The sequence below is a fragment of the Adiantum capillus-veneris genome, chromosome 1 (assembly GCF_014529385.1).
Source record: "Adiantum capillus-veneris isolate H3 chromosome 1, ASM1452938v2, whole genome shotgun sequence".
Classification (NCBI taxonomy): Eukaryota; Viridiplantae; Streptophyta; class Polypodiopsida; order Polypodiales; family Pteridaceae; genus Adiantum; species Adiantum capillus-veneris.
Genome location: NC_140931.1, coordinates 105,371,134 through 105,384,646, shown reverse-complemented (window position 1 = coordinate 105,384,646; position 13,513 = coordinate 105,371,134). Strand labels below are relative to the sequence as shown.

The window sequence follows — 13,513 nt, the reverse complement described above, 5'->3', positions numbered from 1 at the left end:
TAGGCTGATCTGCTGTGTCGTGATGACGCCGGGGCTGATCTACTGTGCACAAATCGCCAAGGCTGATCTGATGCAAAAACGCTAGGTCTTCTGTGGAGAAAACGCCAGAGTAGTCGCGGGGGTTGGTCTTGCTGAGAAGTTGCTTGTTGAGCAAGGTGCTCCTGCTGCCTCTTCTGCCAGAAAGTGCTAACTTGGGTTTGCTTATATATTAACTTAGCAAAATTGCCCTACCTACTTTTGTAGGAATGTCACTTAAAAATAATAAGTGAAAATCCCAATAAATAGGAAAATAGGCTAAATGCACTGAAAAATTCCCCTAACTGATGCTAATGGATTCTGATGGGAATTCCGATGATCATGCTGTGTGCAGCCGGAGGATATGCATCTATGCTAAGTGATTGGGCATGCACGGTCTACGAATAGACTCACAAAAGTACCAGATCACTGCTAATCTGACTTGATCGGACTGACTGAACCCTGCCGTGGTGTAGCTTGTCCACGGACACATAGGGTTGGGATGTGTCACGTGACATCCCCTCCTTTTCAAAGTGAGGTACTGGTACCGAACTGTATGGCGTCGAGTGAGATCGCCAACAGCATCCGGAATCCTGGAAGGGACTCTTCGCCGGCCCACTCTGATGTGTGGGTCGTGCGGTACTTGAACTTCATAAAGGTCTACAACGCTTGCTTCTTTGGGCCACGCCGAAAGCGACTCAAAGTCTTCTGAATCTCCTTTCTTGCTTCAACTTCGTCTAGAGTCCTGCTTCGTTCGTCTTCAAGAATCTCCATGGCTGAAAATTCCTAAAACAATCTCCAACACAAAACCATGAACATACCCATTCCATGTAAAGTGAAGGAAGAAAATCTTGTCTTCTCTAAAGACTGTGTATGCAATGTCGATGAACATAGAGACGGAGTGACAACCCGTTCATCAAACACATGCAAACAATGAGATCGAATCTTTTCTGTTTGATCAAAATCAATCAACTGTGGCAAATAACAATGGAAATGCCTATTCTTGGTGCTCATACAATCATGTGCTCGTTCAGAAACTGTGTCATACCAAGGAAGAGACATGGAATGCGACTTCCTTACATACAAACTTTTCATGAACAATCCGCATACATTCGTGCTCATCCATGAGAGGAACGTGCTCAACATGCAATATGTCATGCCTAATAAAAGGGATCACATACCGATGCTGACTAAAATACAGGAAACCTTCACGAATGAAACACTCGAACGATGCGTGCGTATCAATCATGCGAACACATAATACTTCCTGTGATGGTTCTTTGGACCTAGGCTCGATAGCAAAGATCGCTTCTTCCTGGAGGGGTTCTGTGGACCTAGGCTCGAGAGCCAAGATCGGTTCATCTTGAATGATCGAATCGTCCTATGGGGGTTCTTTGGACCTCGACTCGAAAGCCAAGATCGATTCTTGGCGATTGATCGAAGCTATAATGAGGTTAGCTTCGCTAGAAAAAGCATCCACTAACACATCATCCTTGTGAACAATCACTTCATCTTCATGCAACTCATCATGCTTGTGAGAAATCACATCTTGATCATGCAAATCATCCTGCAAATCATTGTCATTCAAATCATCATCATGCTTCTCATAATCATGCAAATCCTGTGTATCATGCTTTGGAGAAGAAGAGACTGAGACAATCTCCTTTCCCCAAATCTCTTGCATCTGTGCTTGAACTTGAGAATAGAGTCGCCAGAACTCTTTGTTTTGTCGGTCGCTCTGTTCATGTATTGCTTTTCTTTCTGCTTGGTCTTCTGCGTGTCTACGATCCATTTCTGCTTTTCTTTCTGCGTGTCTGCATTCCATTTCTGCTTTTCTTTCTTTGCATTCACGATCAAATTCTGCATTTCTTGCTTCGCGTTCTAACTTTCTTTCCAGAAACAACTGCTTCAAAGCCTCCATAGGAGTTAGTGCAATCCTTGATGTAGATGGGAAAGGGGGAGGGTCGGAAAAACCTCCTGGTGAGGAAAATTCTTCTTCGCCTCTCTCATGCTCATCACTTCCAAACGAAGTATCCATTCCGCTTCGAGTGATGACCATTCTGCAATCGTGGGTTCTTGGGTTCTTAAGTTCACGAGGAACTTGGGTTCTTGCGGTCCTTGATTCGTGAGAATCTAGGGGTCTTGAGGTTCTTGAGGTCCTTGATTCGTGAGAATCGAGGGTTCTTGAAGTTCTTGAGGTGCTTGAGGGTCTTGGGTTCTTGGGGTTCTTGAGGTTTTCTTTCGCTTGCAAATCGCGTTGAGAAGGATCTTCTCTTCACCCGAGTTCTACCCTTTTCTGCGGGCGCACCCCTTGGCGGCCTTGCGCTCACACCAAGGTTGCTTTTTCCCACCTCACGTCGATTGGCCGGCCGCTAAGTGCACGGTCCGCTCTCAATGAGTGAAAAGAGACACAAGGGGAGGCTGGACAAGCCCTTCTTTCTTGGGATTCCTGTCACTCTTCAACAAAACACGATTAGTGATCGCGACGCCCAAGTAAACTTGGGTTCGTGCGATCGCAACAAGCAAAAAAAATTCATGTGGTTCTTGTGGTTCTTTCCTTGAGTAATGCAGAACACTTCCAAAGCTCCGATACCAATGCTAGGTGCAGCGGAATGAATGTTGTATTTTCTCAAGATTAGTGATCTTTATTGCTCAAGGTTCCTTTTCGTTCTTTAGGGAAAGAGAGAGCTTTCCGTCTTATGGAGAGTGCTGTGGTCACGAACAAAGTGAGTGAATATTGTGTGTGCAAGTGAATGAGACTGAGACAAGGAGAGAGAAGAGATACGACACCGAGAGGTTTGTAAAACCCTCCTCCGAAGGCCCCACTCTCGTCGGCGAGAGTGGTCTATGTCTTGATTGCACAAAGGTGTACAATGCGTATGCAATGGACTATGCAACTTGGTCTATGCCGATGACGACGACGACGACGATGGCTGAAATCTGAGATCTTCTAATCGCTGAATTTCGGGACTGTTTTGGTGACTGAAAATGACTGTTTTGGCTGCGTTTTCTTGGCTGAAAAATGAGGTTTCTTAGGGCTGAAAACTGATGGTCTTTACGGGCTAAATCTGCTACACTTTAAGTGAATAATGCCGGTCTTAATTTGCTGCTGAAATCCAAAAACGCCAGGGGCTGAAATTGGTCCTTTTGTCGCCGGGGTTCTGCAAATGCAAAAACGCTAGGCTGATCTGCTGTGTCGTGATGACGCCGGGGCTGATCTACTGTGCACAAATCGCCAAGGCTGATCTGATGCAAAAACGCTAGGTCTTCTGTGGAGAAAACGCCAGAGTAGTCGCGGGGGTTGGTCTTGCCGAGAAGTTGCCTATTGAGCAAGGTGCTCTTGCTGCCTCTTCTGCCAGAAAGTGCTAACTTGGGTTTGCTTCTATATTAACTTAGCAAAATTGCCCTACCTACTTTTGTAGGAAAGTCACTTAAAAATAATAAGTGAAAATCCCAATAAATAGGAAAATAGGCTAAATGCACTGGAAAATTCCCCTAACTGATGCTAATGGATTCTGATGGGAATTCCGATGATCATGTTGTGTGCAACCGGAGGATATGCATCTATGCTAAGTGACTGGGCATGCACGGTCTACGAATAGACTCACAAAAGTGCCAGATCACTGCTAATCTAACTTGATCGGACTGACTGAACCCTGCTGTGGTGTAGCTTGTCCACGGACACATAGGGTTGGGATGTGTCACGTGACACTGGACATGCACGGCCTGCTCACAGGCTCACAAAGGTGCCAGAACACTTCCTAAGCTGACCTGAACCCTAGACCTGAGATAACTTGTCCACATGCACATAGGGTTAGATGTGCATGTGACATCCATCCTCTGCACCTTCTCCCAGAAGCATGCCAGAGAATGAGCCCTTGGCTCATATTTGAAGTCCCTTGGCCTATGAAAAACAGTTTACATGAAAAGCGTCAAACTCTAAAAGCATCTGGCCCAAAAGTTGGCGCTGAAAATCACCAACGCAAATTTACGAAAATCCGTACAAGTGCCACGTCAGTACAATCAGCGTAAAATACGAAATTCCGTATTGTCTGCCACATCAGCACTCCAACGCGAATTGCGGTGTCCGTACAATTGCCATGTCATCATTTGTTACGCGTGTGTACCGGCTTTTGCTTCTAGTGACTTGGGCGTCCATCGGACGGGGTCCCATAAGTTGGTGGGAACTCCTCTTTAAACATAGGCCACTCAGCAAGACTTTGCAAGTTGGTAAAACTTCTTATGCTACTTCTGCTTCTTCACTTAGGGTTTAGGCTCCTCGGTCGGGATCTGTAGATTGGCTCCATTCTTCAGTGGCTTGACACGTCAGCAGTTTGTGACAGGTAGGTCACGTGGAGGCCATGTGCATCTCTTGCCCTTTTCATCTCTCTCTCTCTCTCTCTCTCTCTCTCTCTCTCCAAGGGCCTCTTTCTCTCTCTCAGTTCTTGACACAAAGGTTGCTTGAGCTACAGAAACACAGAGAGCCTGATCAGAAGAGAGGCTAGCCAGTTTCAGAGACGCATCACAGACTTCTTTAGAGTGGACACTGAGCAACCAAAGGAGCAACTACCAGAGCAGAGCTCACATTCTCCTCACACCAGAGGCACGTTGATCGATCGAGCGACCGAGCTAGGGAGATCTAGATGCCCATGACTATGGAGGACTACACAGCATCGAAGGAGGCTCCATCACAGGATTCGGATCACTTTGGCCCGCCCATGCACGACGCCCGGTCAAACTATTGACCATGGAGGAGATTGATGAGATCCACCAGCGATTGATGATGGATCTCCTATGATTTAGCTCTTTTGAGGATTGTACACCCTGCTCATCTTGTATCAGCCTTTGTATCATCTCTCACCCATTATATTCCCACAGGCACGCCCACATTGTGTTGTATAAGCCCACAGTCACTACTTTCACCCCCGAGCCCCTACTCATATCTTACACAATTGCAGCTAGCTGCTTAGTTCACATCTAGCAGTTAAAATTTTAGTTTTCACTTTACTTCATTTTATTTTTGTACCCAGATTTTGTATTAGATCCACCAAAATTGTATCAGTTTGGTCTCATAGGTCAATTTGGCATAACATTTCACTTCATCTCTCTCTCTCTCTCTCTCTCTCTCTCTCTCTCTCTCTCTCTCTCTCTCTCTCTCTCTCTCTCTCTCTCTCTCTCTCTCTCTCTCTCTCTCTCTCTCTCAGATACGTGGCCGCTTCCACTGCTTGTTCAGAGAGGGCTTCGGACCACTCTCCAGAGTCATGCGGTACGAGGATCAGAGATGCTGGGTCTATTTTTGCTCAAGCTGCGCAGACACAGAGAGAGCCTGATGAGTGAGGAGAGAGGCTAGCCAGTCTCGGAGACGGATCACAAACTTCTTTAGAGCAGACACTGGGCACCCGGAGGAGCTACTACCACAGGATAGCTCGTCGCCTCACACTAGAGGCACACTGATCGACCGAGAGACCGAGCTAGGGAGATCCAGACACCCACGACTGCGGAGGACTACACAACATCGATGGAGGTTGCATCAGAGGATTCGGATCACTTTGGCCCGACATGCACAACGCCCGGTCAGGCTATTGACCATGGAGGAGATTGATGAGATCCGCCAGCAACTGATGTTGGATCTTTTGTGATTTAGCTATCCCACCTAGCTGCTTAGCTCAAACCTAGCAGTTTAGGATTCCATAATATTTTATTTTGTCATTTTTGTTACCCTGACTTTGTATCAGATCCACCACATTGTAACTTTCTGGTCTCAAAGGTCAATTTGGCCTTTTGAAGACGTTAATATAACATTTCATTTCTCTCTCTCTCTACCTCTGCAAGAGAGAATCCTCTCTAGCAAGGGCTTGGGCTTACTGCTATAGCTTAGATGAGGTTGCCTCAGCAAAGCTCGCGAGAACGGAGGCTCGGCCTCTTTCATCTCTACCGCACAGCGTCGCTACTGGGCCTTAGGCATGACCTTTGAGCCTTTGGGATTGTCTGAGCATCTTACTAATAAACGAATTTAATTAATTTCCACCCAGTAAGAAGTAGTAGTAAGATTTTTGCAAGTATGTGGACAAGGAATTTTAGAAATCCTACGATTTCTAAAAATATCACTTATTAATGAGTTAATATATTCAGAATTGGATCCTCCGTAGAAGAAGAATCGTCTGAGCTCTCATACTACTGTTATAGGCTTGAACACTCCAAGAGAGAAATCAATAGCAACACACGACTAGAAACTAAACTTGAATAGAGAGACAAAGGGAGAGTTGACACGAAGCAGCGGAGTTCCGCTTCCAGATGCACTGGCCCCCAAGACTGGCACCCCTTTCACTATTTCTTTCTTGATTGCACAAAGGTCCAACTCCCGAGGGTCCAACTCTCCGCGACTCTACATCAAGATGCTCTGCGAGAGAGCGGCCCAACGGACTTTTATAAACAGTACAGGGGATGCCCAAGAGCACAACCCCAAGAGCATCACTTCTAAAAACAACATCCCCCAAAAGCTTCTGATCCAAAAAGCATGGCCAAAACTGGCGCCCAAACCTTAGCCTTCCGTACGCTCACACATCAACATAATCTCCCCAATTTTTGGCCAAAAATGCAAGAAAGGAGGCAGAAATTGGATACCATAAGTGAAACTGCTAGAAGGGCTGGTAGAGGACGGTACAGACTGCTTGGGGGCGTGTGGAATTCTCTCGCATCCCAAGGGGCCAAAAATGTCACTTGACACATCCAAACCTATGTGTCCGTGGACAAGCTACAGCACAACAAGGGTTCAATCAGTCCAGTCAATCTAGATTTAGAAGTGATCTGACACTTTTGTGAGTCTATTCGTAGACCGTGCATACCCAGTCACTTAGTGTAGATGCATATCCTCTAGTTGCACACAGCATGATCATAAGCATTCCCATCAGAATCCTTCAGGGGAATTTTCCAGTGCATTTAGCCTATTTTACCTATTTTCAAATTTTTAACTTATCATTTTTAAGTGACTTTTGTTGGAAAGTAGGTAGGGCAAATTGAGTAAGTTTGCATATAAGCAAACCTAGACTAGCACTATTTGGCAAAATAGGCAACAGGAGCACCTTGCTCAACAGGCAACTTCTCAGCAGAACCCATCAGAAGGCCTAGCGTTTTGCAGATTGCAGGAACTAGCGTTTTGTCGCATCGTCGTCATCGACATCGTCTCCGACATAGAGTCAGAATTCAGCAGATAAAGATTTGCAGATTTCAGCCATTAGAGTTTTCAGATTTCAGCCCATCTCGTCATCGTCGACATCATCGGCAAGTCCAAGCATTGTAGAGATTTGTGCAATCATAAGTAGACCGCTCTCACCATAGAGAGTGGGGCCTTCGGAGGAGGGTTTTACGTCTCTGGTGTCGTATTCTCTTCTCTCTCTATCTCTCAGTCACATACACTTGCACGCACAGTGTCCACTCACTTTGTTGTGATCATAGCACTCTCTCGTTAAGAACGGAAGGCTCTACCTTCCATAAGAACAAAAGGAACCTTGAGCACAGTTCGGAGCACTCATCTTGAGCAAAGCGCAAACATTCATTCCACTGCACCTAACATTGGTATCAGAGCTTTGGCAGTGTTCTGTATCACTGAAGGAAAGAATCACAAGAACCACAGAATTTTTTTTGCTTGTTGAGGTCGCACGAACCCAAGTTCGCTTGGGCGTGTCGATTCCTAATCGGAATCTCAAGAAAGAGAAAAAGCTGAAAAGTAGGCATTCAAGGAAGTCACATTTCATGTCTCTTCCTTGGCATGACACAGTTGTAGACACAGCACATGAAAGTATGAGCACCAAGCATGGGCATTTCCGTTGTGAATTGCCACAGTTGATTGCTTTAGATCAAAAGAGAAAGATTCGATCTCATTGTTTGCGTGTGTGTGGTGAACGGTTTAGTACTCCGTCTCTTTGTTCATCTACATTGCATGCACAGTCTTTGAGGAAGACTATTTTTTCCAGTCACCTTACATGGAATAGGTATATTCATGTTTTTGTATTGGAAGTGGTTTCAGGAATTTTCAGCCATGGAGATTCTTGAAGGAGAAAGAAGCATGACTCTCGACAAAGTTGAAGCATCGAAGGAGCCTCAGAAGACTTTGTGTCGCTTTCGGCGCAGCCCAAAGAAGCAAGCGTTGCAGACCTTTATGAATTTCAAGTACCGCACGACCCACACATCAAAGTGGGCCGGCGAAGAGTCCCTTCCAGGATTCCGGATGCTATTGGCGATCTCCCTCGACGCCATACAGTTCAGTACCAGTACCTCACTTTGAAAAGGAGGGGATGTCACGTGACACATCCAACCCTATGTGTCCGTGGACAAGCTACAGCACGACAAGGGTACAGTCAGTCCAGTCAGTCTAGATTTAGAAGTGATCTGGCACTTTTGTGAGTCTATTCGTAGACCGTGCATGCCCAGTCACTTAGTGTAGATGCATATCCTCTGGTTGCACACAGCATGATCATAAGCATTCCCATCAGAATCCATCAGAATCCTTCAGGGTAATTTTCCAGTGCATTTAGCCTATTTTACCTATTTTTGACATTTTTCACTTATTATTTCTAAGTGACTTTTTTTGGAAAGTAGGTAGGGCAAATTGAGTAAGTTGGTATATAAGCAAACCTAGACTAGCACTATTTGGCAAAAGAGGCAGCAGGAGCACCTTGCTCAACAGGCAACTTCTCAGCAGAACCCATCAGAAGGACTAGCGTTTTGCAGATTGCAGGACCTAGCATTTTTTTCTATCAAGACTAGCCTGGCGTTTTTGCTCAGCAGATCAGCCTCAGCTACCGCAAGACAGCAAGAGCCTCAGCGTTTTTGCAATAGAACAGCAGATCAGCCTAGCATTTTGCATTTTGCAGAGCAACCGACGACAACAGCAGAATTTCAGCCCTAGCGTTTTTGGTTTGCAGATCAGCCCCGGCGTTTTGCAGCTTTACCGCGACGGAACATCAAGGAACATCAGCGTTTTCAGTTTTCAGCAGTTAGCACCCGCAGATAAAGTCCCGAACCTCGCAGATCTCACCTTCCCGCAGCAGTTCCTCGCCGCACGGTCAGATCCATCGAAGTTTACAGTTTCATCCCGGAAAACGCGGATTTCAGCATCTGCGTTTTCAGCGTGTCGTCGTCGCATCGTCGTCATCGACATCGTCTCCGACATAGAGTCAGAATTCAGCAGATAAAGATTTGCAGATCAGCCATTAGAGTTTTCAGATTTCAGCCCGTCTCGTCGTCATCGACATCGTCGGCGAGTCCAAGCATTGTAGAGATTTGTGCAATCATAAGTAGACCGCTCTCGCCATAGAGAGTGGGGCCCTCGGAGGAGGGTTTTACAATGTCTCTGGTGTCGTATTCTCTACTCTCTCTATCTCTCAGTCTCATACACTTGCACGCACAGTGTCCACTCACTTTGTTGAGATCATAGCACTCTCTCATTATGAACGGAAGGCTCTACCTTCCATAAGAACAAAAGGAACCTTGAGCACAGTTCGGAGCACTCATCTTTAGCAAAGCGCAAACATTCATTCCGTTGCACCTAACAAAAACGGTTGCCTGTGGGAAGCCATGTTGTGGCGAGTCATGACTGTCGGCTCACCTGAGGCGCCAAGGCGTTGACCTTGTCTGCGGCATCCATGAACGTATCAACCCCCTTGATCATTCATCTGAAGAATTGCGTCTGCCTAAGCTGTCAAGCTAATGCAGATGGAGTGACTACAAAACCTGTCAACGGCTGAGTAGGGCTCTCTGACTAAGCTTGGGCTGCGGCACTAGACCAGATCTCAATAAAGGCAAGCTTGCACCGAATGTCCCGCCTAACAGCAAATAAAGCACTAATTCAGCAACCCCGAGTACTCAAGTCATTATCTGACAGCACACGAAGCACTGATTCAGTAGCCTTGAGTAGCTACCTGACCCACCCATCGCTCACTATTGAGAAGAGTCACCTTTGACAGAGCATGGGAGTTGCATTACAAAAAATATATCTAGCTGTGGGGATCCTTGTTGCCTTCACAGCCACTGGAGGAGTCGTCCTAAGGGACTCAATGTAGATGCCAACGAGATCATCAAGTTGTGGTAGCACATTAAGTACTCCTTACGTAGGATAGGAAACCAAAGCAAAAAGAGAAAGCCTATCTAATCAGCCATCACATCTACAACAAGATGAAAGCCATGGTGCCATCTTCGAAAATGTGTGCACCACACCAAAAGCCTCTATATCACCTTTGTCACCATATAGCTGATAGGCCCAGAGTCTGCATGTCAATGATCTTGCCCAGCTCCGCAAGGAGGCAAGCCTACATCAAGTGGCAAACTTCTCCCCTGATGCGGCATGTGCCAAAAATCATGCAGCTGACTAAGGTTACCTGGAGACGGTTGAACTCAGCGGCAGCTAAGCTCACTTTCTCCTTTGCAAAAGACAAAGTGGAAGATTCCAAGGGGTCGGTCAGCGAGCTGAGAGTCCCTTTGTGAAGGGGGGGGGGGGGGGGGGGGGGGGGGGGGCGCAGGGATGTGGATATATCAATCTCAACATCATGTGATGCTTGCAGCTTTCACACTATGTAACGCAAAAACTTGATACACTAAGGTTCGAACCTTCAAGGTTGCTCTTCAGAAAATTAAATTAACAAAACAAGGTTGTCTACTGTGATTGCATGCACACTTGAAGAAAATATGTTGCTACCACAATATACTGCATTTCGATGGCCTCTGAAGGTTTTTATCTTCTGTATTCGGTTCACCAAGACTGAAGGTTGAAGAATTTCATAACTAGCTGCTCGTATTGCTGGTGCTCTTTGGTGTCGAGCCAACCCACCGCCAAGTTCTCGCAAGGTCAATCCATAGACTTGTCCTGCTCGATTTCTTAGGCAATTCAGCTGTGGTGTCCCTGAACCATCTGCTGACACAAAAAATGGAGCAAATGTCTTAGTGCAAGAAAGTGATATACATGCTTACATTCAGCCGCATAAGGTGAACAAAAATATACTGTTTAGAAGAGACACCGATCCATTTCCCAACAATGTAGAAGCATCTGCTGCTGTTGGGTTCTTTGCATCGAAATTAAAACGCCATGCTGTGTTTCTATTGAATAGTTCTTCAAGAAGCCTCACCAGGTGATTTTTCTCAATAAAAGAGAACCTGATCAAAGGCATAATTTCACAGAACACCATCATAAGGAAATTTAACCGGTTATCCTCAAGATTTGAAAAATAGCAAGTAAAGCACCTTTCAAGCAATTGAGAGTAGCTCAATGGTACAGATATACCATCATCATCAAGCTCCCCACTACACATCCCACTTCTTGAGTACCATGCATGATATCGTCGAGGAAGAAGCCCAAGTTGTTCAAGCTCCACCTTAAGCTGTGCACTGGACCTACGGCAAGGACCCTCCGACAGAAAATGCATAATTAAAAAGTAGACTTCTCTAATATCAACATCTGCTTGTGCTTTCCTCCTGGATAGGCCCACACTAAGCTCCTGGTCTTTTCCGTTGTTCATCATACTTACTACAGGAGCCTGCTGATCATTGCCATCATAAGGCAGCACCTTCACTAAATTTGACACCACAAGCCCTGCATTAGACATCTTCCTGCATTCTAGAGCCATTTGGAAAGCCTCACATGATTGAAGAAACCTGCCATGAGAACCTCAAAATCATCAACCTAGACTATTGTTCAGGGTCTGTAGCCGTGTACAGCATAATTTCCAACATGTAACTGTCATAAAGGGTACAGTTTTTTATCATGACTGCCTTTGAGAGTATGTCAAGGACTACATATACTAGGATCAAGGTGTGATTGCTAAAAACTCATGCTAACAGTACATCTTCTCAACATTCCGGAAAATGTGTTTCATGTATGCACATGTGAAAACTCCCATTAAACTTGGTATACAACCAAATTAATTTGCTTAAACACAACCAATGCCTGCTTCTATCCATCAATTCAACAATGTAAGTAGGTGTTTGTTTTAAAAAAGAGTGCAATTATGACTTGATTACAAACTTTGACAAGCCATCCTCCTCAGAACCAACAGTAAAACCTCTCCACTATCAAATCCCACCTAGGTATCGCTTCATAAGGCACTTTGCCAACCTGTATAGCAGTTTTCCATATGTGAAATTCCCCAATCAAAAGGCAACAGGATGTTGGGCGGGCGCCCAACTAATAAGTCCGGACTTCGGCCGGCCGGGCAGGCGGTCATAATCTGGGCCCACCTTGGTTTTTAAATCCAAACTAATTTTGGGCTCAAACTTCAACATTTTTCTACATTTGGTCAACCACCTTCAAATTTAAACTTCCAACATAACAAACTTTTGATTACTTTAATTGGGTCGCTTTAACTTCCGTACAATTCAAAAAGAGTGACTGTGCAATCCTACCACCCTCTTTCCTCGTCTCAGTCCACCGAGAACGCAAGAGAACAAAACCCTAAAAACACAGAGCCAATTCAACGGCAGAAACCGCATGCCAATGCTTGCTCAATCAGGTAAACAATTGATACAAATGCAGATCATGTAGTAGGGCCAGCAGGAAGCAGGCGGCCCACAAAGGCAGAGAGAAACAGCGACAATTTGCAGCTTAAATGGGATAGATCACACGCAATTGGCCACAGAGACTTACAATTCAAGCTAACGTATTCAAATTATCTGCACAGATCCTTTGATTCGCTCCAAAATGCTTGTTTTGATTCCTCGAGGCTCAAATCCCCTGTATGGTTCGAACTCTAGCCGGAATAATCCGTTCTCGCACCTATTAAGACTTGCGCAGCTAATCAGGAGCGACAGTATCGCCAGAAAACGGCTAAATCTGCCGCTGCCGCCGCCTAAGAATGCAATATGAAACGCCGAAAGCGGCGGGAAGCAGGGAAAGCAATGTTCTTTCGCTCAACGTTATAGATATGGTGTCCTTTCCGTATTTGTTTTGGCAGCTCTGTTCGCGACGGGTGAAGAAGAAGAAGAAGAAGAAGAGGAAGATGGAAGAAGGAAGGCGTGTAACTTGAGCTCTGCCCTTCAATTTTCGTGACACCAAACTGTTCGCGTTTTCGTTTTTGGTCCTAACTTCGCTTAAGCGCAAGCTGCACCGTTTTGAAGTGTGTTTTGTGATAAAGTTCGAATCCCATAACCATCAGACTCCTAACTAATTACAAATCAATGAAATTAGTTTGGATCTTGGCTTCTAATGTTGAGAACTAGTCTTGCTTGGTTGGCCTTGCCAAAGAAATTTCTTGATATGGTTTGTATTGATGTGTTGATACAGATTAGTAGTGATGTGTTGTTGCGAATTAAAAATAATTTGTTTACATATATGCAAAGAGAAAATGGCACAAACTAAAGACCATATATAGTGCATGTCATACAAACGTGCCATATAGAAGTATGGTGGATAGTTGACATTGTATCTCCATAAAAATTATAAGGAACAGAAGTTGTGCCTTGCCCCATAGTCTAGTTGTGTGGTCCAAACAAACACATAATCATGGAGACG

The 13,513-nt window shown here is 45.3% G+C and overlaps 1 protein-coding gene across 1 annotated transcript in view; it reads right to left on the bottom strand.

Annotated features, from left to right (window-relative positions):
* LOC147465313 (uncharacterized) overlaps positions 1-13,080 on the bottom strand; it is a 54,612-nt gene extending 41,532 nt beyond the window's left edge. The window contains exons 1-4 of the mRNA XM_086519342.1: positions 12,650-13,080; positions 11,251-11,661; positions 11,012-11,163; positions 10,709-10,921 (exon numbers count right to left, since the gene is read on the bottom strand). Of these exons, the coding sequence (XP_086375468.1) occupies positions 10,709-10,921; positions 11,012-11,163; positions 11,251-11,633 (748 nt within the window). The 5' untranslated portion in view covers positions 11,634-11,661; positions 12,650-13,080. The remainder of the gene's footprint in view (positions 1-10,708; positions 10,922-11,011; positions 11,164-11,250; positions 11,662-12,649) is intronic.
* Positions 13,081-13,513: the final 433 nt, after the last annotated feature.